Source organism: Musa acuminata, chromosome BXJ1-7 (assembly GCF_036884655.1).
Source record: "Musa acuminata AAA Group cultivar baxijiao chromosome BXJ1-7, Cavendish_Baxijiao_AAA, whole genome shotgun sequence".
Classification (NCBI taxonomy): domain Eukaryota; kingdom Viridiplantae; phylum Streptophyta; class Magnoliopsida; order Zingiberales; family Musaceae; genus Musa; species Musa acuminata.
The window spans coordinates 195,792-222,411 of NC_088333.1; the positions used below are offsets into that span (position 1 = coordinate 195,792).

The 26,620-nt window shown below is 42.9% G+C and overlaps 3 protein-coding genes across 4 annotated transcripts; 2 read left to right on the plus strand and 1 right to left on the minus strand.

Annotated features, from left to right (window-relative positions):
* The first annotated feature begins 371 nt into the window (after positions 1-371).
* On the plus strand, positions 372-5,449 carry LOC103991035 (probable NAD(P)H dehydrogenase (quinone) FQR1-like 1). Of its 2 annotated transcripts, XM_009410395.3 has the most exons (4): positions 372-510; positions 2,468-2,561; positions 3,491-3,753; positions 5,002-5,449. In XM_009410395.3, the coding sequence occupies exons 1-4, from the start codon at positions 488-490 to the stop codon at positions 5,231-5,233; spliced, it is 612 nt and encodes a 203-aa protein (XP_009408670.2). In that variant the 5' UTR covers positions 372-487; the 3' UTR covers positions 5,234-5,449. The 2 variants fall into 2 exon arrangements, with proteins under 2 accessions (XP_009408670.2, XP_018684051.2); XM_018828506.2 differs by lacking the exon at positions 2,468-2,561 and having other exon boundaries at positions 383-510.
* Positions 5,450-14,836: 9,387 nt separating this feature from the next.
* Positions 14,837-17,363, plus strand: LOC135678052 (probable indole-3-acetic acid-amido synthetase GH3.1). The gene is made up of 3 exons (XM_065190366.1): positions 14,837-15,354; positions 15,467-16,371; positions 16,466-17,363. Exons 1-3 carry the CDS (start codon positions 15,032-15,034, stop codon positions 17,056-17,058), a joined length of 1,821 nt encoding a protein of 606 aa, XP_065046438.1. The 5' UTR covers positions 14,837-15,031; the 3' UTR covers positions 17,059-17,363.
* A 7,531-nt stretch (positions 17,364-24,894) lies between these two features.
* LOC135678053 (uncharacterized) lies at positions 24,895-26,412 on the minus strand. The gene has a single exon (XM_065190367.1). It carries the CDS (start codon positions 25,979-25,981, stop codon positions 25,196-25,198), a length of 786 nt encoding a protein of 261 aa, XP_065046439.1. The 5' UTR covers positions 25,982-26,412; the 3' UTR covers positions 24,895-25,195.
* Between the last annotated feature and the right edge of the window lie 208 nt (positions 26,413-26,620).

The following is a 26,620-nucleotide window of genomic DNA, read 5'->3' on the forward strand; positions in this document are numbered from 1 at the left end:
ACCATAACTCTTCGTCCCTTCTGCGAGAAGCTTTCCTTCTGAGTAACCACGCGAACGAACTTATACAATCGTGATCGAACCAAACCATGTTTCTTCCGAAACCATGACATAAAGAATCACAACAATTACTGTATAAGCAATAGTTAGAGGACCAATCGGTAACAATCTACCAAGTTTAGCTTAAAGAACACGTAGGTTGGGTCCAACCAAATGCGACCATCGACTCGACTCCGCAGATATACAGAGTCACATGGGAAAAGAAACCGTGTTCCGTGCGCCAACCACGAGAATGACGTGATCAATGATTGATAGGACTTCACTAGACCGGAAATCAAACCGAACCAGGTTCGGCCCTCGCTAGACATAACGGACGGACCGTTATTTGCCCCTCTTTCCCCTCCCAGAAGGGGAGCTGTTTTTCCCTCACCTTCTTCTACCCTTTCTCACAGATTCGGAGTCCCTCGGTCGAGCTCCCACAACTCCATCGATGGCCACCAAAGTCTTTATTGTGTAAGCTTTTCAAAACCCTATTTTGTCTCTCCTTTGCTCTCTTCTTTCTTCCGCGTCCCTGCGGATACCATTTTTTGTTTCTGATTCTTCACTGTTGTTTGTTCTTTTCGTTTAAAAGTTGTGTTTTCCTTTTTTTTCTGTAGCCTTTTTTCTATCGATCTTTTCTTCAGACATGGATAAGGTTGGGATCTTTCGAATTTTCACACAAGGATATACGACCTAGAGCAATTCTTTTGGGGTGTACTTTACAGATAGTTTCAGTTTTGCTTCTTGCCCTTGTTCTGGCTTCGTTGGAATCCATCGTATTTGTCTGTTGATCACTTGTTCCCGTGAGAATTTTCCTTCAGGAGAACGCGATTCAAAATATACAGTTTGATGTCTTGTTCCTCTTGAAGTTAGTTTAAGTTATAATGTTAGGAATTCCTTCGCGTTCGTTGTTGCAAATTGTTTCTGAAAGTAATTGGATTACTTTTCCTGGTCGTTTAGCTCTGTTCTCTTTTCGTTGCTGTGCATGTTTGAGCTCTTTTGTGCTAAGGAGGAGAGCTATTGTGTGCCTGCGACCCACCATTAGAGACGTTGAAAAAAGTAGAAGGCATAAAAATATGAATCGAAAAATGATACCTTTATCTTAATCTTGATACAATTTTAGTGTTTAGTTCGGTTCCATACACTATGAATCCCCATCAACATGGTGAACCAATTTTATTCCTGACTTAATGGAGGGCCTGCTCATTTTGGATCCTTCCATAATTGTGCTTGGCCTGATGCGGTTTTCTATCTGGCTTTGTACCAGGACAGCTCACCAGAATTTTCCCGTGCTTTATGCATTTTTAGAGACAAAGCTATCATATGCATAAGAACATCCTCTTAGCTACTGGTACTTAATATAATTATTGGATTGTTACTGTTCCAAAGTTTCGTATTCTTTCATGAATATCTAATCTTACGTTATAAATATATTGGACACTTTTCTATCAGTTTAAGCTCTTAATATTACCAGGTAAGCCAATCAAAATATTTATCATAGAGTGAAAGCAAGACATAAGTACGATTCTCACATCTATCACCTAATATTTAATTTAAAATATATGTGTAATATTCGCTTTTCATTTTATTTTGCACCATAAAATTGGAATTATTGGTAACTTAATCAAATTATTTATCATGGTATCAAAGCACATAACGAGTTTAATTCCTAGATCTGTCATTCTTTATTTCATTCTTTATTTAATTAGAAGTATGTATGTCATATACTTGGATTTACCTTCAGGTATCAAGCTAGCCTAGATCAACTTGCACATGAAAGGGGATCCTAAAGCTTATAAAAATATTAGGCTCCTTCCTATGAACTTAAGCTTTTAGGAATACTAATAACCTAATCAAAACATTTATCATCTAGAAACCTTTTTTTCTCTTTTCTGTTTGGGAATAAATAGTTGAAGCATCAAATATAGGCTTCTAGAGTATAAGTTTTTAATTTCTTATCATTAGATTATGCAATATCTACTTGTTTCAAGATTAAAGATCATATTTACTGTCACGAAACGTAGTTCTGTAAAAATAGTAGAAGTAATTCATTCTTTTACAAGTGAAATGGGAGGTCTCTTTTCATCTACTTTCAAATTACATTGACTTATTAGCAAGATAGTAGTTTTGCTGATTTATCTGTGTCCCCTCCATTACATGGTTAGCCATGTATGATAGTTCAAAATTGGGACCAACATGATGTGTAAGCCCTTAACTAATTCATAGAATAGTACATGACTAATTAGTTGGTGTGGTTACAAATATGTAAGGGTTGCTTAAGCATGTTAAGGTATAAACAATTATGTCTCTTGATTTCTTTAAATAAAGTATAATATATATGTAGAAAGGCATTGTTTGCATTCTGTAACCCATGAACTTGAAAGTAGTTATTACTGTTAATGAACATCACAATTTTATGATGCTTGAACAGATACTACTCTATGTATGGCCATGTTGAGAGGTTAGCTGAAGAGATAAAAAAAGGTGCCTCATCTATTGAAGGAGTGGAAGCTAAAATGTGGCAGGTTTGTGCAACTGGATTCCATTAGAATCGATTTCAATTTAACAAATTATAAGGTTCCTTGATTGTGTTTGGCCTAGTTGCATTGCGTTCGGACTATCATTGTAGGTGTCAAAGTCTTCAATCAGTGCTGATTTGGACTTCTAAGAATGTCAGATAGGTGTTTAGCAGAAGTACGTGAATTTGTCTTTTAAGTTGTTAATTGCTGGTGTGATGGATTACGTGGACCTGAGAATAATGCACACTGTGATGCTTAAAAGTGATATTCTTATGTATGGTAACTTGATTAAGAACCATTAATCTTATTTCTTGGAAGTCACTTCTAGAACCAATGCCAGATGATATTTTTGGAACCTTCTGGCAGATGCTTCTAATGCTGGTTGTCCACAGAACTAGTCACGTTTGACTTAGCTTACTAGATGGAAGGAAATGTTATCTCTGTGGTAAGATATTTGCTAATACCAAAAAAAGCAACTCAGGAGCAATTCCATTCCCAGTCTTTGTTTCAGTCTGCTCTTTGACTGTGCCACATCCTTTTGAGAAAATTTTGGTTGCTTTGGTGCTTTCATCTGTTCCACTCCCCCATTGCTATCCATAGGATATGATACCACATTATATGATGCACTAAACCTGTATTGACACAGCAATTAGGAAGCTACATGGTTCACTGTTTACCTTGTTTGTCTTCCCTCCTTGTTGGTCTAAGAATCTTTCTAGTGTCAAATATCTACATATCTATTATTCTGAATTAGGTGATGGTACATTATTAAACTAAATGCTTTCTCAGTAAAGATCTGTGAAAAATTTGTGATTGGAGGTAAGAACAATATTTTACGAAAACACTTCCATAGTCCATACACATTAGGAATGCTTGGCAAAACGAATCATCCATTAATTGCATGTCATTGATGTGGACTTACATCAACTGAGCAGGTACCTGAAATCCTCCCTGATGAAGTTCTTGTGAAAATGAGTGCACCTCCTAAAAGCGAAGTACCAATTATCACAGCAAACCAACTTGCTGAGGCAGATGGTGTTCTATTTGGATTTCCAACTAGATTTGGTATGATGGCTGCACAATTCAAAGCATTTCTTGATGCAACTGGAGGTCTTTGGAGATCTCAACAGCTTGCAGGCAAGCCTGCAGGAATCTTCTATAGCACTGGATCTCAAGGCGGTGGACAGGAGACTACTCCGTAAGATACTTCCTACGAAAAGAAGATTTTAATATTACTTACGTTGCATTCTCTTGAAACTTCCCTATTTACGCACAAGTCAGCTATCAGGATTCTTAGTCTTTAGATTTCAGGTAGATGAATAAGATGTTGATTTCATGTTTTTCGGCTTCAATTATAATTCTTATGAATAAAATCTAGGTTGCATTCATAATTCTTAAATGTTATATTTCACAGTAAACCACCATTATGCTGTCAGTTCTATCATTTAAAATGTAAGATCTTTGGAACAGCATGGCTTCTTGCCTTTAGAGGTTACTTATATAGAATGCAATTTTGGATACACACCTGTACGGTTGATGGCAGAACCAGTATGTTTCTCTGTATATATACATGTGTTGATACATGGTATGTCGGCATGTACCATGGTTCCATTCTGCTGGAGGATATGGGTAGAGGGGAAGTAATAACATGGAAGAAGGAAAATGAAGAAGAAAGGAAGAATGAAGAAGAAGAAAGAAGGAAGCATACGAAGAGCAAAGCAGAAGAAAGAAGGAAAAAGAAGGAAAGAGGAAGGAAGATAAGGAAAAGGAGGCAGTGGAGATAGAGAAAGAAGAGGTGTACTTGTTTAAAAAGAGGTGGGCAGCATGTGGATGATGATAAAGAGCAGGCAGCAAGCAGCGGTTGTCGGACGATGCAGATAAAGGCATCCAGGCCTTTAAAAAATAAAAAAACATGTTTAGAAAAGAGAAAAGCAAATCACATTACCCAAAATGAGACAGTCCATGTCTCAGTTCATGCCTGGATCGATAAATACCTGTAGATATATGGCCCGCTCTAGGCAAAATCAAGTTCATTGGTCATCATCCCATGACAATTTCCTGAACCAAGTCCAAATACCATGGATATACGACAAATTGTTATTAACAATTTTTTTAAAAATATCATGTTCGTAGGGTTATTCAGTGGCATGTTTATGTTATTTGACATCTTTAAGTAGCTAAAGGCCATTCTTGTCTTCAGTTTTGTTCATTTAGGAGATTTTGTGATTAGAGTTAAAAGCCACTACCCGAAGCTAGTGGAGTCGGTTTCTGTTAGCTTTTATCATTGTACCCACATTTATATGATAAGCTTTGCTGCCATAGTCAGATTGAGGAAATAAGCTTGTCATCTATATACATGTCATTCTTTATCTTTAGATTCCAAAGCCTTCATAAAGAACTTAAACCACCATGCTACTTGCTGTCACCTTCTTTTTCTTTTTTACAGTTTGACTGCAATAACTCAGCTGGTTCACCATGGAATGATCTTTGTGCCCATTGGTTATACCTTTGGAGCTGGTATGTTTGAGATGGAGAAGGTGAAGGGAGGCAGCCCTTATGGTGCAGGCACTTATGCTGGGGATGGTACCAGAGTCCCATCTGAGCTTGAATCGGAGCAAGCTTTTCATCAGGGAAGATATTTTGCAGTAATGGCAAAGAAGCTCAAGACATCTGCTTGATCTGATGAACATAAATGTTCAAAAGGTCGACTTCAAAATATAAAACATATATGTACAGTCTTTGTCTTTGTTTTCTGCAATTTATCTCTGGTTGTTAATACTGCAAGGTTGTTTGATTCTTGTGCCCATCGAGATATTATTTGTACCATTAGAACGATGGATCATGTCCTGTGAAGTTCTTCTTCTAATGGTAACCATCTATCTCTTGTTTCCTTCTGCTGACGGTCTACAATCTATTAGCTACATCAGTATTTGTTCTGTTAGTAGAGCTTATGAGCGTTATTTCACGAGATTATGACTCAGTTAAAGAGCAAGGAGGACTTTTATTTCACTGTCATGATCATGTGCTAAAAATGATGAACCCATCATGTAGAATCTGAAGCCAATGTTGGGCCAACGCATCAAGACTCGTATTAAGATGGTGAGAAATCTCGAGGATGTGCCAAAACTTACTTTTGACACGATCAGCCGTCATCAGTGTATCTTATACATGTCATGAGGAATTTGAATGGATAAGATTTTGTGTTGTCAAGGTTTCCTCCACAGTCCAACCCAAAAGCAAACTGCGACCTGCAGGTTCTGAAACAGGAAGCCCTCATCATGCAGCTCGGTGTCTACTGACCATTCCCATCACTCTCCCACGCCCACATTGCCACAAACAAAAAACAAAAAGTTCACAGTGAATGTAACAGTCGAAGATGGCTACAAAAGGAAGAAGAAATTTAATGTGATGGCCCCCACCAAAGCTGCGTCCGCTGTCCCATCGATCGGTTCACCTCCTCTGGTCCTTCCTCCCTTCCCCTATGGGTTCCATCCCTCTTCCGTTCTGCTGCCTATCCGCTCGACATGCGGCGATCTTTGCTCGCTGTCGGAAGTTGCTTCCAGGTGCAAAACCACCGCCACCACGCGATAGGGCCAGGGGACCAATGGATTACTCCTGCCATGCCGAAAGCTGTAGAGTGAAAGCTCGATGATCAAGAACTGATGCCGGTTTTCCCCTAATGCTTACAACAGTTGATCCTGTTGTGCCATGAGTCCCAAGCTTCATCCAGTATCCACACGAGAGATGTCTCCTCTTCAACTCGGATATTCTATCACGCGTCCATTGAATATATCATCGTGAAGGGTGTCGTCCCTTGGGTCACTGCACTAGTTGTGGGGATACAGGACACCACCATCGTTTGCCTCCGTCGACCGAGCAGGCCACGTCGATCGAGGGGCATGCATGCTACATGTCGGAGTTCCCATGCGTAGCAGTATGCATGCACATGCACGAAGAGGCTTGCCATGAATGTGATTTATATGCCCACGGAAGACATGTGGCGGTTCTGAATGTGCAAGGATTAAGTTAAAAGATAGAGGATTAGATAGTGATCAAATCTTTACTAAAACGTGAAACAAGCTGTCCAGCTACTGTTGAATTGCTGCCACAGCTCGGAAGAAGCACAGAGGAAGTGGACACGATAGATAGATACACAGCTCAGCTCGGCTCATTAGAAAGAGTAGAAGAAGACCCTGCATGAGCAAGACATCTCATCGTTTCCTCACTGACGCCAAGTCAATGGTGATCCAAAAGCATGTTCTAGAACAGTAGCCAAACAGAAACCACTGGTCCTCTCCCTGTTCCTCCCTTCCTACCTTCTACTATTATATTGCTAGATGCCACGACAGTAACACAGACATGGCAAAGCGAGACCAACAGTGCGTACGAATGAATGAATGAATGTTCAACCCCAAGAGTACTCTCAGACACCAAATGTCATTCTGCGACTGGAGGAAGGATACTTTAATGGGTACTTGATGATGTTGGTCCTCCCGAGCGAGGACCTTCGCTTGGAGACAACCAAACCCACCTTTAATTTGCAACCCCTTCAACGATGACATCAGACGTTGCTTTGATCGGAGGAAACCCACGACGCCTTGGGACTGGAATCTAGGGAGGGGGAGCCGATCGTTCAACGTATTTCCTTTCAAGTCTTCGTCATCTCCAAGATTGAAGGATCCACCTTGTCCTCCTCCATGCACCCACGATTAATGCTCCCTTTATCATCATCTCCAAGTGTTCCAAACACCTTCAAAATATGATCTTCCAATGCCTGTCATGCAAAGTGTGCTAGTTGTCTCCTTCTGGCTACCAACCTTTGAATTTTGCGACTCACGATTTGACGATTGATATGGAGGGAGCTATACAGCGTCTATTTTTCTTTTTTTGGGCGTTTCAACGAGGGGACGGACGAGTATTTTCAGAATTTTAATATGATTTAAATTACTTTAAAATTAAAATTATCTGAAGAATGATTTTACGTATGAAAAGAAACCCTTGTGTACCTCATGATTTTGGTAAAAGAGATAGAAAGGAAAAACATTTCGAGTTGCTCTTTTTTTTTTTAAATTGATATTAGAGATCCTAAGAGAGATTTAGTATAAGAGACTCCACACTTAAATTTGAGTTGATTCAAGAGAGACATATTGTATTTATTTGGTTTTTTTTTTTTTATACACAAGTGTTGAACCATATAAAATTTTTATTAATTATTTTCTTGTTTGTGCTTTTATCGTTGATCTTCTGTATTAGTAGTAGTTCTTTTGGTATCCAAGACTTGTTTCCCCTCCCCTATCATGGATAAAGAAAGTTGCAACGAGCCCACAACGCAAGCGGTGAATTCATCATAAGAATAATCATGCAAACCTGAAACACAAAACATCAAAGGAATAAGATAAAATGATGAAGATGGAGAGAGGTAAATGCTATTCATGACTACGATGAACCGTGAAATTCAGATTAATCAACAGGTGCTGCTACTTCTTTTAGCTGAGTAATTAAGAAAAAAAGAGACTGTATTGTCGGAAGGAACTGGCATTGGCAAGCGAGAATACACTTGCAAACCGACAGCAAATAAGATGTGATAGAGAGGACAGACTCATTTCGATGGTCCAAGTGTGGATTCATGAAGATTTATGTCAGTCCCTGTAGCATCAACAAGAGACTACTTTGGCGGGGTGAGATGTCAGATTTTGATACCTACTAAATTTGAACTTGATGAAAGCGGGAACAACAAGTGGGTTTAGATGTAAGATGTTGCATCTTGTGTCGTTGAAGCTTCTGTCTCGGCTGTCTTGTTCTTTGGTTACATCGATCCATGTTTCATGAAGATGCACTTGTGTAATTGTCACGATACTCGAGCAAGAAAGTTCTAAGAGGTTGGCAGAACAAGGTGTGGAACCATTCCGCGGGAAGATTCAGGTGGTGTATATATGCCCATGCATGATGTCAAGCGCCAAGATGGCAACTAGCTAGCTAGTGCGAGTAGCTAATTAAATTCCATGCTTCCGAGCGAGGATAACAAACATGGGAAGTGAACAAGTCAGAGAGAGAGAGAGAGAGAGAGAGAGAGAGAGAGAGCGAAAGTAAACAATGGGACTTCCTTGCCACGGTGGGTCACGTCCGTCGGTTGCAAGCTTAATTAACCGGGAGTCCCAGTAGAGGTTGGAGTTAGAAATGAGAAGCTTCCGAGCTATAAGCTTCCCAACAATGTCATGTCTTCTTAGCTTTGTGTCTGCTATATATATTCCGGAGGACCTACGGTTTCTGTCCACTTCCACATCCGGTCGTTGTTTTGTTGTCATCCCTAGCGGACGGAATCACCCACCGTGAGATTCGCGTAGGACGTCTTTTGTCTCCGTGCTGCTTTATTCTACGCCATTGGAACATTAATTATGAGCTCTTCCGGTAAGACGCCAAAAGTTTCAGCCATCAAAACCGTACACACTACTGCGTTGCCGTCAGTCACAGCATGTTCGTCGATCGTCGGCGGAGCAGGAAGAGAAACCGATCGACATGAGGGTTGGGACTTTTTATGTTGTTCCAGATAGACCTAATTAACCATGAGTTGCCTGTACATCTTTCATACTTGTTCATCACCTATTTCTCTTTCCTCTCGTCGGAAGAGTTTGCCCGCGCGTAGGCAGTTGATTTAATGTCATTTATTGTCCGTATGGGAAGTTCAAGATTTTTAATATCCACAGGGCAGTAGAAATAGCTGTACGATCAAATTAAAAAGACTGTGTTATGGTGACAAGCAGTAGCGTAAGAGGCAGAAATAATAATGGCTAATAAATGAAAGGGTGTGTCCGCAGAAGATATGAACAATTCACGAAGATCGTCGACTGTTTGGCGCTATTCAGAAGACGATGAAATCATGTAGGAACGACCGACTGCCATCTTAATTTCTGTGCGCACAACTTCTTAGATGGGATACATATCTATCTCTCTCTCTCTCTCTCTCTCTCTCTCTCTTCTTAAGATCTGTTGCGCACGCCTTCTTAGATGGGAGACATATCTTTCTCTCTCTCTCTCTCTTCTTAATATCTGTGCGCACGCCTTCTTAGTTGGTATACATCTCTCTCTCTCTCTCTCTCTCTCTCTTAATGTCTGTGCGCACGCCTTCTTAGATGGTAAACATAGCTGTCTCTCTCTCCCTCTCCCCCCTCATGTATATATACAAAAAGATCGATAGATATCCAGATCATCGATCAATTCACTCTCTTTAGCGTTGTCGTCTACCGTGACATACATATTACCCGAACGTATAAATTAACCGTATGACGGTGATGCATTTCGCGAAGGCACCTGCTTGGGATATTATCATGCTGTAGTTATGGCTTCGTTGTCTTTCAGGTCAACACCATCATTACATCTCCTTTTCTGAAAAGAATAAAAACACCATTCATTACGTCTCCTTGTCGAGAAATACCACTCGTTACAACTGGAGACATATGTTTTGTCGGTAATGTACAAACAGTCGTCGCTAGCTTCCTTCCGTAACCCCATTAACCTTTGCGCCTCTGCAACACCACCCTGTCGGAGGATGAACCAGGAAAAACCCGAGACAGGAGAATAATGCAACATTCTGTACAACGACGAGTCGACGAAAGCGGTGCCACTCGGTGGCCCTCTATGTCGCACGATCTGCCAGACACTAGTGTCCAAACAGTGAACAGATGGAGACGCCACAACCGCACCCACGCATCGCCATCGCAGAGAGGAGAGGAGAGGAGGGGCGGGGAGGTGAGGAAACCCTTTATGGAGCATTTGGACTCACCACCGATGACAGAATGGGAAATAACAAAAGTTAGCGGAGAAGATAACAGAGGCCGGAGCCACAGATGCCTGCCCGCCTACCTTGGTTTATGAAGGAAAGCCATGGAAAGGGACCTGCACAAGGATCCAGGGGAAACGGCCCGAAGCTTAATGCAGGGATCCATCACATCCATCCATATGTACATGCTGACCCCTGACTCGGACGAGAGGGGCGCCTCGGCGGCCCTGGGTTGACACGCCTGAGAAAGATCGGATCGGTGTCTCACCTTTTAGCCTCGCCAAGCCAATTGCTGGGGACTGCAGCAGCCATGGGAAGTAGACTGTGATGGCTACGCTGTAGAAGCATGCTGGGCCATGCTGATAACAGCAGCACAAGAACCCACCCGACATGTCGTTGTACACGCGTTCGCAGGTGTGGATATATCGTTAGCGCACACGCTGCTGATGTACATATCCCGCCAAACTTGCAACTGTTGCCATGCAGATAGATTCATATTTGTGCTCGTTGGAGAGACACGTTATCCATCTTTGGTTGCTTGTTCGTTTGGAATATTGCCTTGATTCCCATTCCACATTGTAGTATATGACGGCAGAATTATGTCACGTCCCGTCCCCGATAGCACCACTTCACAGCGCAAACCATCCTTGATCCTACGCGTGAGTATACATAAGAAGTGTATTAGACATATAAAACTTAGATGTTGTAGCATCATCGTCATAAAGCATACATATATACCATGTTTCACAGGAGGTTCCGAAGTAAAAGTGTATTTCAAGCATTAATTCCCAGCTGCGAACTCGTTACACGTACAAGGAATGGCAATAGAAAAGTAGAAACTAGGCTTGATTTCCAGGGTATAAAAGCTAGGAATTTGACAGCCATCAATGGGACATGAGGACCGGTTTCCTATAGGTGATAGCAGACGCTCGACAACCCCCACGCATTAATCATTATTGTTTATATATAATGTTGAAGCACCGGGCCATGAGCAACAGGGCCACCGCCATGGACGCACCATATCGACAGCACATGCTTAATTACTGCTGGAAGAAAAGAAGAGGGAATAGTTAATACGAATATTAGACAGGGCTAAGCTAGCTACTTCTGAGATCCCTTCTTCGGGGAACTCAATGATTATGGCGTTGTGATGTAATCTTTGTTAAGCAAGACAAAAGGCTAACATGAGCCTGCAGGCAACCAAGAATACGCTACCTCTAGAACATACTAGTTAGACGATGATTGAGAGTTGCATTGATTACAATCCAACTTGAAGAAGTTTCCTGTGGGCTTGCTTGGTCAGACATGTATCAGAGAATCCTATTTGTTTCACCTTGCGATGACCAACTTGCTTAACCATGCGTCCGTATCTAGAGCCTTTTCACTGGACTTACCGCCCGGTCTTTACTTTGTTAGTATCCTGTACTGCGTGCGAGATGGCAACTGGTATTTTGGGAGTCTTGCAAATCTGCTCCTGACTGGAATATATATGTATGTATGTATGCATGTATATATATATATATATATATATATATATATATATATATATATATATATGTATATATATATGTATATGTATATGTATATATACATATACATATACATATATATACACCACAAGTTTGCTTTCAAACGTATGATCATCGTAATAAAGTGCCATCCAGAGAAGAGGGAGAGCGTGTGTGTGCATGTAAATGAGAGAGTTTCGTTTACATGTATATATATTCATGTAAATGATAGTGTTTTATTTTCTTAGAAAGAGAAAATGATAAAAAGAAAAAGATAACAATTCTCTCACTCTTGTTCCAGGCTTCCTTACATGGAACAGTAACGAGAGTGCAGATCCAGCTGATCCCCACAATCCTCACCATTCTTTTAATTAACTTGACTACCACGAGCTTTCGAGGTCAGTTCAAAAAGGAAATTAACGAGCCGGCACCTTCTTTTTCTCTGCGTTGGTGCACCCAACTCTCCCAAAAGTCGACTAATATTTAATGTGGTAGCGTTGTGGTGAGCGATTCTTTTCCTGCCTCTTTTTACCCCATGCAAATAAAATAAATAAACAAACAAAGAAAATTTATGTCTATTTCGTATCATAAATGGATGGGCTCACAGTGTTCGGGTTGACAAAATCGCTCCCAAAGTGATCCTCTCTCATTGACATGACGTGTAGGGCCTACGTGTATGCTGCTTCCATTACTTCAAGTCCGTCCATCGCAGATCACATCACCTCGGAGACAAATCTAAGCTAAAGGAATACGACTAATAGATGATCAACAAGGTTTACAAGTATCTCATCACACCACGTACACACGTTGCCGATCGATGCGCATCGAGGAAAACCCCGCCGCTTCTGCCCGACGTGTCGAACGAGTGTGCGCAAAGCTTGTGTTGACGACGCTGCGTTTACGACATCCATTAACTCGACGAGCCATGGAAAGGAAGGAATATCTCAGCCATGATCGTGATCAAGACACACAGATACGAAAGAGAGATCGACCTCAGGAATCATATCAACGACAAGATGCTAAACGTGTGGCCTATCGATCACTAGCATGACCGATGCATCCATCCCGCCTTGCTTTTTGATGCATCTTGCACGGTTTCAGTGTCGCATCGTTGCTATCTATCGCTCGCATCCGATTCGATTGGTCGCATTGGCAGCAAGACTCAAACTACTTTTGAGAGATAGATAGATAGATAGATAGATAGATAGATAGATCCGTGGATAAAATAAAATGTACGTAACTTTAGTCCTCCTCCTATCTTTTCAATGATGTGAACTCAAAGCTTAGGAATGACCCTCTTTCGCTACATCCAAACTCGCACCGTGTGCATCGGAGTAAAAATTTTCTCTCGGCGGGTGATGATGATAATGATGTCCAATCCCAACTATTATCTACTCTTTGTCTTTGCAAGTTTTAGGTACACCAGGAAGGCGGAAAAGGGGTTTCTTCTTCCCGCATGGAGTGGTATGTGACATCGCCTGTCATGTTGCCTGCAGCTCAAAGTCCGAATGTGAAATGATCAGCTTAGTTCGTCAACACACTTTTTTCTCCACATCCAAGAAAGTTAATTCACCAGCGACATCCATAAAGCCGATGCATCATGGGATTCCTCCCCAGGCGAAACGATCAGCTTAGCTCTCGAGCTGGCCTCTAATTAGTGCATGGTGACAAATGAATAGATCACGCGATCCAGTACATGTCGAGCGTACGATAAATAAATAAAGCAAGGGTGGAGACTCCAACGCATCCATCCATCCATCCATCTATCGCACGGCACAACACAAAAAGGGTTCACGCACGAGGATTCCTATCGACCTTGCCTTTCCAAGACACCACCATCCCAGCCATGGAGTATAAAGCTCGTGCAAGCAATTCGCTCTCCTTTTCTTGCCAATACGCACTTCCGCGATGTAGCTGCTGCATACGAGTACATATGTACTCGGGCATGATTCGTAGGCAAAACCTCCTACTGCGTGCGTACGTATTTATGTGACATTTGTTGTAATGCAATGATTCGTTTTCGTATTTTATTGTTCCTGCAATTTGTTTCAAATACATGTTTTGGTGACTAGGAAATACGGAAGAGTCCATCAATTAATCGTATGCAATGTCATGTTGATCTGCCACAACATTGCTTCGATAAAGTTTGATTAATGATTCGTCCCTAATGCGTGGGTGCATGATGACTATTACTACTACTACTACTACTACTACTACTACTACTACTACTACTACTACTACTACTACTACTACTACTACTACTACTACATGCCCCTTGGCACCATCTGCTGGCAAATTAATGCAGCAATTATGATGTTTTTTTTGGGATACCAAATCCGACGAAAGAAAAATGTCTTCCTAGCCATCCATCCTTGTCTTGTGTTGCCACTCGCCACCAAGAACCTGGCCCGATCGTGTCCCTCATGATTCCTCTCGATTCTGCTTGGGATTACAGAAGATCTGCGAGTGAGTATATATATATGTATATATACACACACACTTACGAACGAAATACATATATCTCTCGAAATAAAATAAATAGATGACTTGGTAAAACCTAATCGTGCTAATGGACAAAAAATCTACCACATAAGACAAGTAAAGCTAGTCGATGAAATTTAATTATCGTTTAAATTCTGGCATCGCTTAAATTTCGTCACTCGAAATGCATGGATGGAAATAAGTAAGCGAGGGATGGATGGATGATGAGACCCAAAAAGTAATCATCGAAGCAAAGGTCTTGGACTGACCAAACATGTGATCATTCCAAATGTATGAAGTGCGCGAATAATACATGAAGCTTATTCACGAAGAATACATGGGGTTTACGTGAGGTTGCCAATTTACGGTGATAAGGATGAAAAGAAGAGCTTATTATATAGCTACATAAAAAGGTATTCCTTTCGCTTCGACTGTTTGATTTGAAACATGAGTGAGCTACAACTATTCCTCTCTCTATAAATACTTCGTCACGATCCTTCCCCCCTCCCGCACACATCGACAAACTTGAGTCTTCTTCTTCTCTCTCATCCTCTCCCTCCCCCACAGCCTCTCTACTCTCATTATTTCTCTGCAAACCCCATCTCCGTTGCTGTCAGCCACTTCAACAAACCACAACCCCCCCCCAACCCCCTCCCAACAAGAATCACAGCTCGTAGGTTGTTGCTTCAGCTTGATTCACCGTCACCACCATGCCAGAAGCGCCTAAGCTCGTGCTGCCACCAGCTGTGGTTCCGGAGGAGCACCGGCAAGCTCTCCATTTCATCGAAGATGTGACCGCGAACGCCGACCTCGTCCAGCGCCGCGTGCTTGTGGAGATCCTCTCGCAGAACGCCGCCGCCGATTACTTGCACCGTCACGGCCTCTCCGGCCGAGCTGTCCCCGACCCCGACGCCTTCAAGCGCCTCGTCCCGGTCGTCACCTACGAAGATCTCCAGCCCGACATCCTCCGCATCGCGCATGGTGACACCTCCCCCATCCTCTCCGGCCGCCCCATCTCCGAATTCCTCACCAGGTGCGTGTGCTTCTCATTTTGCCATACGGCGTGGCATCATTGGTTGAGCGTGCACGGTCAACACGTGTTGCGCGGTTAATCGTGGTTCATGCCCTCTGTGTCTTGCCAATAGCTCCGGGACGTCGGGCGGCGAGCGGAAGCTGATGCCGACGATCGACGATGAGCTCGACCGCCGCTCTCTACTCTACAGCTTGCTCATGCCGGTGATGAGCCAATTCGTGCCTGGCCTCGACAAGGGCAAGGGAATGTACCTACTTTTCGTTAAGTCGGAGGCGCGGACTCCCGGTGGCCTCGTCGCCCGCCCGGTGCTCACCAGCTACTACAAGAGCCGCCACTTCCTCAGCCGGCCATTTGACCCCTACAACGTCTACACCAGCCCGAACGAAGCCATCCTCTGCTCGGACTCCTACCAGAGCATGTACTCTCAGCTCCTCTGCGGCCTTATTCAGCGAACCCAGGTGGTTCGCGTTGGCGCCGTCTTTGCATCCGGCTTCATCCGCGCCATACGCTTCCTGGAGAAGCACTGGCCCAGCATCTGCCGCGACATCAGGACCGGCGAGCTCGACCCCGACATCACCGACCGGGCCGTGCGCGAGGCGGTGGCGTGCGTGCTGCGCCCGGATCCGGAGCTGGCGCTGCAGATCGAGGCCGAGTGCCGCAAGGGGTCGTGGCAGGGCATCATATCCCGGTTGTGGCCCAACACCAAGTACGTCGACGTGATTGTCACCGGTGCCATGGCACAGTACATCCCGACGCTTGATTTCTACAGCGACTGCCTGCCGCTGACGTGCACGATGTACGCGTCGTCGGAGTGTTACTTCGGGCTCAATCTCGACCCCACGTGCAAGCCCAGTGACGTCTCCTACACGTTGATCCCCACCATGGCCTACTTCGAGTTCCTCCCCATCCAAAAATGCAGCGACAACGGCGGTGTGGAGTTGGATCACCACGACTTGGTCGACCTCGTCAACGTGAAGCTCGGCCAGGAGTACGAGCTCGTCGTCACTACCTACGCTGGCAAGTGACATCGACCGACTTGTGTAGTTAAACAAGACGGTGGCGGCGGCAAAATTCAACTAAAAGTGGAGGTTTGGTTTTACATGTCTCGCAGGGCTGTATCGGTATAGAATCGGTGACGTGCTGAGGGTGGTGGGATTCAAGAACAAGGCACCGCAATTCAACTTCATTCGGCGGAAGAATGTGGCGTTGAGCATCGATTCCGACAAGACCGACGAGGTGGAGCTCCACGACGCAGTGGGTAACGCGGTGAACAACCTGGAGCCATTTGGGGCGTCGCTGGTGGAGTACACCAGCTACGCGGACACGTCGAGCATCCCCGGCCACTACGTGCTGTTTTGGGAACTGCGTGCCGGTGGGACGCCGGTGCCACCCTCGGTGTTCGAGGACTGCGGCCTGACGGTGGAGGAGTCACTGAACAGCGTGTACCGGCAGGGGCGAGTGTGCGACAAGTCGATCGGGCCGCTGGAGATCCGCGTGGTGGCGGAAGGGACGTTCGACAAGCTAATGGACTATGCGCTGAGCCAGGGCGCCTCCATCAACCAGTATAAGGCGCCGCGGTGCGTGCGGGCAGGGCCGGTCGTCGACCTGCTGGATGGGCGAGTGAAGTCCCGGTTCTTCAGCCCCAAGTGTCCCAAATGGCGGCCGGGCCACAAGCAATGGAACATGGACGATACTGGCATCTAATGCAAATCGTCATCATCTAATCGGAGAGTACAAGTCGGAGCAGTGGATATTAGCTTTTAGTCACAATAGCCAGCGGTTAAATGTAGAGAAATAGGTGTCCTTATTCTCCTCCCTCATTTTTCCTACTTCCTCTGCTAGTTTTTCTTTTTTGGTTCCCCTTTTGTCTTTTTCGCTTTTCGAGTTTTAGATAGTATACGAGTAGCTTCGCTAGGAGGTCATCTCAGCTTTGTACAAACTACTACCACTCTCGATCGAGGAAGGGATGCCTTTCTCTCAAGTAATGTTATGATGTTGTTGTAGATTCAGAGCTTCCATTTCATGCCCACTCACCGTTGGCAACTCTGAGAAGTCGTCATGTCTTGGTTCATGACCCCAATCACAAAAGAAAAGGGAAGCGACTTTTGACATGACAAAGAAGCACATCTGATCTGGATGGCTGCTTTTTCTCCACTTGTTTCATGTGTGCACACTTGTTCCAGCTCCATGGCATTGGTTCCGTGCTCCTGCAGACGACATCTCGAGAAAAAATTCCTGGTGATGTAATTCTAACCTCGCCTCCGATCAACATGCTCTGCTTTCGTTGTCGATGATCAGTTCAAAACAGGGTGCGGTCTTTGCTTGTCAGTTTGCACGGAACCTTCGGCGTGACATCCGACGATGGTTCACAGAATGTTGGCGAGGAAGCGAGTCGAGACAGTGGATGTGGCCAACGACTGACTATGCTGGAGTTGGAGTAATCCCACGAACCGGCGGCTGGCTTCATCTTGGAGGCTTCTTCACCCGCACCGACGTTACCGCACGCAAGAGGACTTGCAAGTTTCATTTGTCAACGGGGGATCCCATCTGCGTCCTGTTATGACACTACAAATATAGCCAGAGTGCAGGCCGGTGATCCAAATCGAAGCAGTAAATCCGTGAGCGAGTACTATTCATTATCCTGGAGAAGACATTAGAGCAGCTCTAAGAACACACAGGTGAACCGAACACACTAATTAAGTCAAAGAAAGAAAGCCTCGATCTTAATTCCTTTTTACCTGTGGATCATTATTAGCTGGTTTCCACTATTTGTTAATAAGATGGATCAAGCATAACAAGTCTCCACTTGTTCACACTTTTATGTTTTTTGTTTGCGAACGAGTCACAACAACAAGTCTGAATCGATTACCTGCTTCCTTCTTTTCCTGTTACCGACCCATCATATCGACGCTAAAGGCAGATGAACAGAGAAGACAAGAAGAAGAACGGCGTGAGGTATGGAGGGCTTCCCCACCGGCGGGGCGCCGACCATTCACGTGGCGGTCGCACGGCGTTGTCGTGTTGACCCGGCGCCGCCCGCCCGCCTGCCCGCCTACGGAGCTGCACGTGCGCCCGGGGGGTGGGGGGGAAGCGCCGTGGCGGTGGCACCCGCACGTGCGCGGAGGCATGCCGGTCGGCAGTGCCCATGCCTTAGGTTTTGGGTCGGTGGGGGTTGTGAATGAGTATGGCACCGAATCGTGTAACCAACCATCCATCGTGAGTCGTATGTTAGAAATACTCCCAAAAAAACACAGTGATTCTAATCTCCTCTGACATTATCGCACACGCTCATCTCTTCTCATGTCACGACGAAGACCATCCGAGGAACAAAAAGAGAAGAAAAAAAATGCATATGGACTGGAGGTCGATTGCGTCCTACCAACCTTATCCTCCTAGCAAGACGTAAGGAAGGAACACATGGTAGCTGCCAACAGTGTGTTCACCGAGCAAAGTGGAGGAAGAAACAAGGGAACAGGCACTTGATTGCCTACGAGTCACGTATTGCAACGTGAGAGTCATGCCCTGTCAATCCCAAGACATACATCTGCGGGGCGTGGGTCAGTCTCACGGTGGATTAATTGGGCATGATGTTGGTTGACTCGGGTTTAACTTCATCCTTATCTCAAACCCCAACTTCCACAACACCCTACGCTACCGAATGAATAGTAAGTCAAACATATGCCAAAAGCATCAAAGCACAGAGATGATGCTATTCTGGGATGGGATGGGATGGGATGAGAAGGGAATGGTCTCGTCTCACACTGGAGCAATAGTTTTCAACTCATCAGTTGGTTTTGAGCTGTCCGGCACTACTTTGCTGCAGACCTGTTGACTCACAAATACGGGGATAAATGTCGAAACGGAGATCAGCTACAGCAACGATATCTCCTCTGTATGTTGTCCGCACTGATCACCACCAGTGGCAACTATCTATCTATCGATCTATCTCTCTCTCTCTCTCTCTCTCTCATTGGACGTGAATCAAACTGTTGCAAGACTAATCTATTTCTTTTATCCTCTAGAAACACCCATCCTGAGAAAACCTCACATGCAACACAAAAACTCTACAATCTATCTATCTATCTCATCGGACATGAATCAAACCCTATTTCTTTTATCCTCTAGAAACAGGAACACCATCCTGAGAAAACCTCACATGCAAGAAATTAACTCTACAATCTATCCATCTCACACTGTACATGAATCAAACTGTTGCAAGACTAATCTATTTATTTTATCCTCTAGAAACAGTAATGCCATTCTGAGAAACCCTCACACGCAAGAAATAACTCTACAATATTTGGGCAGGAAAGGAATCACATTATGCTAATTGATCAAAAGGAATGTGCATGTGTTGCAGTTCAGCGAAAACCAAGCTACCTACACATGTAAGAAAAACTCTATGATAAGAAAATATCACAAAACTCTTTCCTGCTTACCAAAATTCCCGCATCAATAAGACCAGCAGAACAGAATTCAAACGCTGCAAGGCTGGTTTCATAGCATTGCCTAACAATGTCCTTTTCCAACATCAGAACCCAGTTGTTGTCCATGTTGTAAGTTCGGTTTGTTAGGTTTATGCTTCCCAGTCTCAGGATCCTACATGTCTTTTCTAACTATAATCGTATTCACAAGTGCCGGTTAGGTCAGCTAACTATTTCTAGCTAACTTAAGTGTCCCCTCACAACTCTCAAGCACTCTTACCTGCCCCTCCCAATCCTACCAGTAATAGCAACACCTTTAATCATGTATAAGGATTTTACCAACACAATGTTGTTTTACAGTTAATCTAGCATGCTTATGGGAGTTCTAGCTGATAATGGTAATAACTAATTATTACTACCAAATGGGGCCTCTTACAACTTTACAATCAACTCAAGGTTCACGTATTAGCAACATTTTTAAGAGAGAGAGAGAGAGAGAGAGAGAGAGAGAGAGAGAGAGAGAGAGAGAGAAAAAAGGAACTCAACAAGGGGTCAAGGAAATAAGGTCACACTCTATGCTACAAGAGTTTTCTTCATTGTAAACATGTCTAATACCAGAAAAACTTCCCTAAGCACAAAGTGCCAGACTGGTAGCTTCCGTCTGATAATATCTCCTATGATGAACTAAGACCCACCACCTTTGTTTCCAACATCTCAAACACAGTTGCCTTTCCTGTTTGCAAATATTTAGAACTGCAATTTGGATCATCTATTATGCACTATCGGACGTCCATGCACTTGGAATCTCCTGATGCACCATTGTTCATTGATTCCAAAGTAAATCTCCATCAAATTCACAGTATGCTACTTCTTCTGTGCACTCATTATCACATCTTTATCAAGACATCAAACACCCATTTGGGATTGAGTACAATCAGCTACAACCATTGACAGTTAGAAGTCTAATACAAAGGTTGCTATCTAAAATCAAGTTTCTACAACTAGAGTCAGAACTTCAATGTGAGATGCTTCTTCACCATAACCAATTTAAAATTACTGTCATCAAAGGAATTAACATAAGAACAACATGGAATACAAAGGATAGGCTAACACAACACTTTCTAAAGATAACATTCCAGGCCAAACATCCTACTGGGCAAACACGCCGAATAAAAATTGAAGACCATTCTGTAATTTCTGTAATTTAATGCCCGTTATTATGTTCTGGTATCCTAACCATTGTTCAGACTACAAATATTGACCAAATTAAATCCTTTTTATGTATAATGATTTGAACAGAACTATCAACAGACTTAGATCAAGTTATCCTTGAAGGCAAAAATAAAATGTCGCCAAGTTATTTATATGATCAACATTTGATCATCAAAGATAAGAGTATATATTTGACATAAAAGGGTGTCCAACAAAAGTAAATATCTTTTGTCCTACCTATGCCAGTATATCTTCTCTACTCCAATTTTTTTTTAAAGACAACAACATCCATTTAATCATGTTCTCCAACTTGAAACTGTGTTTTGATTAAAGTTCCTGATATAACAAACTCTAAACTGAAACAATTATGACAACAAAATCTACAACCCAAATAGGGATTATAAGAAGCTATTCCAGCTACAACTACCTTGCTTATTCACAATATAGCTAGTGAAATTTCTTCCCTTTGGCATATATTTCTGTAGTCATATATCTTAAGTCGACTAGAAACTTGCCAAGAAAAGCCATTGCAACACAGGTAATCATCTTGAATTCTTCTGAATTATGCATCTAAGTGGAATTTTATGTGCAATTCCAGATATCAGGTAGGGAAATATCCTTTTCACCATTTCCAGGTTCATGTATTGAATGGTCCGAGTAAAACAAAATAATGTCTGATCTCATCTGAATTGAAGGTATGTTGATCATATCTGGAAATAAAAGGAACTAATGAACTGCCAACTCAATTTTTAAAAATTCCAGAACTAGACCAGATTTTCATCTGTAAGCTATCAACCAACACAGTCAGCTATCTCTGTAGTAAACGTGAAGTGCATGAATAGAAAGACATCATAATTAATTATGGCACACCTCAAATATCATTCGACGACTACTGCTGGAATGCAAAATTGGTCAAGAACTTGCTAGCTCTTGTTCATCGAGTGACGTTTGGCATGTAAGGTTTAGAACCTCAACAGATCCTACAAACAAGAATTTATCTTTCTTCCCCTCAAAAAGAATTTGCCTTCCTTGCCCTGAAATTCTATCTTCTGAAAATGAAATGCCCATAAAACATATATAACACATTAAACAGCTAAGCATTTAGGCAAAAAAAGTCATATGCCTGTGACTGTACCAATCAGAAACATCAAAAGCTAAGCATTTAGGTAAATAGTGTAATAGGCCTGTAACTATACACTCTGGCAATGTTGAGATTTGTAACCTTCCACCAAACTTGGAAAGTAAATGGTGTTCAACCTCTTTGTTCTATTAGTTCTGTTTAAGGGTCACTTAACAAGACAACAATGTTTCTGATGACATCCTTTCCACATCAACTGATTTGCAACTTACACTACGAAAACAAAGTTCACATAAGACATTCATTTTCCAAAATTTTTTGTCCTTTAAATTAAGGTCTAGAAATCAAAGTTCCCTGGATGCATTTTAAAGAAATGTAGAAGTAACAACTAGATAAGTGGATGTAAGTCTCCAATGAGTTCAAAACAAATGATTTGAAAGGGGGAAGGCAACTTGAAAAAAAATCGGAAAAATGTGCATGTCTTTACTTCTTTTGTCAAGGAGAACCAACAAATTTACTCGGTAAATGATTAAATATGAATAAAAATTTTGGTGCATGGTGTACTTATGAAGAATGAAGCCTGCTTTACTCTTTTATTTTCTCAATTTTCATGATGCACAGACAACGGAGGATAACCTAAATTTACAAGTAGTTTGTAATTTATTCTATCATATGACAGCTAATAGATTCCTATATTTATTGATAAGGATCAATCAGTCCTAGCCAATTTTAGTCCATATTAACTGTTCCAACCTGATTCATATGTCACACTTTCACATTGATAGTCAAATATTAAAAACTCAATGCAGGGCGATCATCTCTCCAACAAAGAAGCTGGCTTTTGACTTTTGAAGAAAGTCCCCAGAAAGAAAAGAGTCATTAATGCCAGTGTCCCAACGGGGAGAGTGCTTAATAGAGATTGAGATTCTATTCTTCGGGAAGCATGGAGGCATAAAGAGGAAAGGGAAGAATGTTGCTAAAATCATCTTTTGCAACAGCTTCTCAAAAGCATAGGTGAATTAAGAAATATTTGTTACGTTCCTCATGCAAACGAAGTCCAAATCCATTGCAACTCCATTATATGTTGGATGAAATTAACTAAGTATCGTTGTTCTATCAACTATGTTATGGCCTTACAACTGAATTTCATGAACTGTATATATTCTCAAAAGCATAGGTGGCTAATCATTTACAAGATTGACCTCTCTGGTACATATTATTTGCTGATAATATTGTTTTAGCTTATGAGAATCTAGATGAAATAACTCTAAACTTAAGTTGTGAAAGCAATCCATAGAAGCTAAAGATTTTATATTAAGTAGAACTAAATTTAATAATACTAGAAATAGACAAGAGAATATAGTTAAATTGGATGGACAAAAAGTTATCTTAAATAAAAATTTAAGATATCTTGGATCAATTATTCAACAAGATAAAGAGATTGATGAATAAATTATTCATAAAGTAAAAAACAGAATAACCAAAATGACGAAGGCATCCAAGGTCTTGTGTGATCATCTGATTTATTTGAGATTAAAAAAAAAAATTTATAAGACTGCTGTTAGACCAATAATGCTTTATTGATTGTATTAAACTAGTTAAGAACCAACACATACAGCGTGTGTTGCTGTGGTGAGAATGTTGAGATGACATGTGGAGTTACCAAAAAATAAAAAAATATTTATATTTATGAATAATTAGATATCACTTTGATAAAGGATAAAATAAAAGACAATCAGATAAGATGGTATAAAAATGTTCTTAGGAGACCTACGGATGTAGTAGTTTGAAGAAATGAAATAATTACTATTAGTGGTACAAGAAAAGATAGAGGAAGACCAAAAAACTTTTTTTATAAACTATAGATAAAGACTTAAATTCTCTTAACTTAACTAAACATATAACTTTTGTCAGATTTCAATGGCGATAAGAGATCCACATGGCCAATCCCAAATAGTTGGGACTTGTGTCTTTGTTGTTGTTGTTGTTGTATAACATTCTTATTATATTTTCATTTTCATTTTAGAATTATTTTGAACTGAACCTTTTTTTACTTGAAATGCCAATTTGGCAATCTGATCCAACCAGTCTGGTCCAGAAACAATACTAAATCCCAGAACTGGATACCGAAACTAGTCTTATTCAGAAATATGGTTGATTATCTAAGAAATTATGCTCATTTTGTGAGCCATTAAAAGTTATATTCTAAAGTTATAATAAAAAAACAGAGTATCCTTATTTGGAGGAACAATGATGCCAGCCTCAACCAGCCCATCCTACTTGAAATTAAGCAAGAAATCAGCAGTGCAACAGAGATCATACTAAATAAACCAGAACAAACCAGCATGAACACACAAACAAAGCAAAAATAACAAGGGAAAAGACATCCAGATACATCCATATATAGAAACTGTAAACGATGCCTCCTACAACCAACCTAGCTAGGATCTAGAACTTTGAGTATCATATAATTTTTGCGAGTTTGGTACCATTTTGAGTGGTTGTCCTCATGAGCAAGTCCCATATACAACCTTGGAGAGATCTTCAATTTGTACAATGCCTTAATTAAGTCGAATATTGGAAATCATGCCAAGAAAAAGGGGACAATTATGTAATGATTCTTTGTCAAAATCCTGTTTTGAGGTAATATCTAAATATGGAAGTTCTTGCATTCAACAAGAAATCTGTTAGTCCAGTGCCAGCAATACCCATCAATTGTCATGGAATGCATTAGTTAATAGACTCTAGGTTATGCTATTCAGTATCATGAAGGGTCAAAGATACAAGAACTTAGCCATTTGAAGGCATCAAAGAATAGAGCACAGCTACAACAGAACAACAAGCCTTTATCCTTGTTACAACTTCAAGGTTTTGAAATAAGTTAAACTAATTCAAAACACAATGTGAATGAATCTGAATGATAAATAAATTGTAAGCTAGTTGAGCATAATTTGCATAAAAAGCAGCTTTCTCTTTTCTCTTTCAAATGAACAAATCACTCATGTTAGTGATTTGCATGCATTATATACAACAGAAACAAACATCTACAGATCTAATCTCTTTCATCGTTAATATATCTAAATCAATGAAAGAGTATGCAGTTGCATAAAAGCGAACCACCGTCAAGTCAAGAGCGTTTTTTACCATTATTTTTCATTATGAACAGCGTCATTTCAGATCCAAGCATGGTTGTATTCCTAGCCTCCAAAAGGCTTGATCTTCTGAATAAGGCCTTGATCCCCTCCGCCTCCTGGGCGGAGGACGGGCGGTCCACGGCAAGGACGACGGCCCCGCCCCGGCGGACGGTGCGCTCCAGTTCGGCCACGAAGCGGGTGGGGAACAACGCTCCGGCTAGGCCAGAGCTGAAGGCGATATCGAAGACGTCATCAAAGAAGGGCAGGTTGTGCGGGTCGGCGCGGCGAACCAGCGGGGGGAAGTCGACGAGGTCGACGCCGGTGACGTCCGATACGCCGGACTCCTGGAGGGCGGCGACCTCGTGGCCGGCGCCGGCGGAGACACAGAGGACGTGGGAGGCGTTGGAGAGGAGGGTGGGGGAGCGAAGGCTAGAGAAGAGGGCGGCATAGGCGTCGGCGCGTCGGCGCCAGGAGCGGGAGGAGCGGAGCTTGGCGAAGCGCTTATCGGGGGTGAGGACCTCACGGGAGGCGGCGTCGCAGGACGAGCGGGGGGAGGAACGGGCTGGTTTTGGGTTCTGGGGTTGGCTGCGGCCGTGGGCGCGGTGGGCGGTGGGGAGAGGGGCGGGGGCGCAGGAGAGAGAGGAGTGGGAGAAGAGGTGGAGGAGGGCGAGGGTGGCGATGGCGGCGAAGACCAATGACACCCGGTTCAGCAGCCGCTCCACTTTCTTTTCCATTACCACTTCCATTTCCATTTCCATTTCCATCTCTCTCCTCTCCATCGGAGGCGAAAGAGGGCAAGAGACGAGACGAGGAGGTCGAGGCTGGTCGGTGGATTCCTCTCAACCAAAACCGTCCAAATGCCGACATCAAGGCCGAAGTGATGCGGGACCCACCCGCCACCTGTGGGGCCCAACCGCATTCTCATCGCAGAACAAAGGCGCGAGCCGCAGTTGGACCATATCATTCCTACGATTACGGAAGGAGGGGATCCGTGGTGATGCCCTGCTTGGATATCCGGGCCGTGTCTAGTTGAAGACGCCGAATGCGCGACGACGGCGTCTTATTCGTTCCATACCACCGACGCACAACGATCGCTGCAGGAATCGTCGAACGAAAGGCCGTCCTCAAGCAACACGCGGGAAACGAACTCCTGTGGCTCCTGCTGTCACATCCACCAGGTCTCCGTCCGCCGCCGCCGCGTCGCCTACGACGAGGGCATCCTCAGATCGCTGAGCTCCAGAATATCTCCCCGAAGTCACCTGATTTATCCCCTTCGGTTCCTGCGAGACGAAGCCGTCCTTTGCTGCCGAACAGATTTGGGCTTCGGATGGCCAAGAAGAGCAAATCGGCCCGGATCGGAGGAGCTTCGAGATCCCACATCGAGGTGGCAGGTCTTGTTGTTGATAAGGACGAGACTT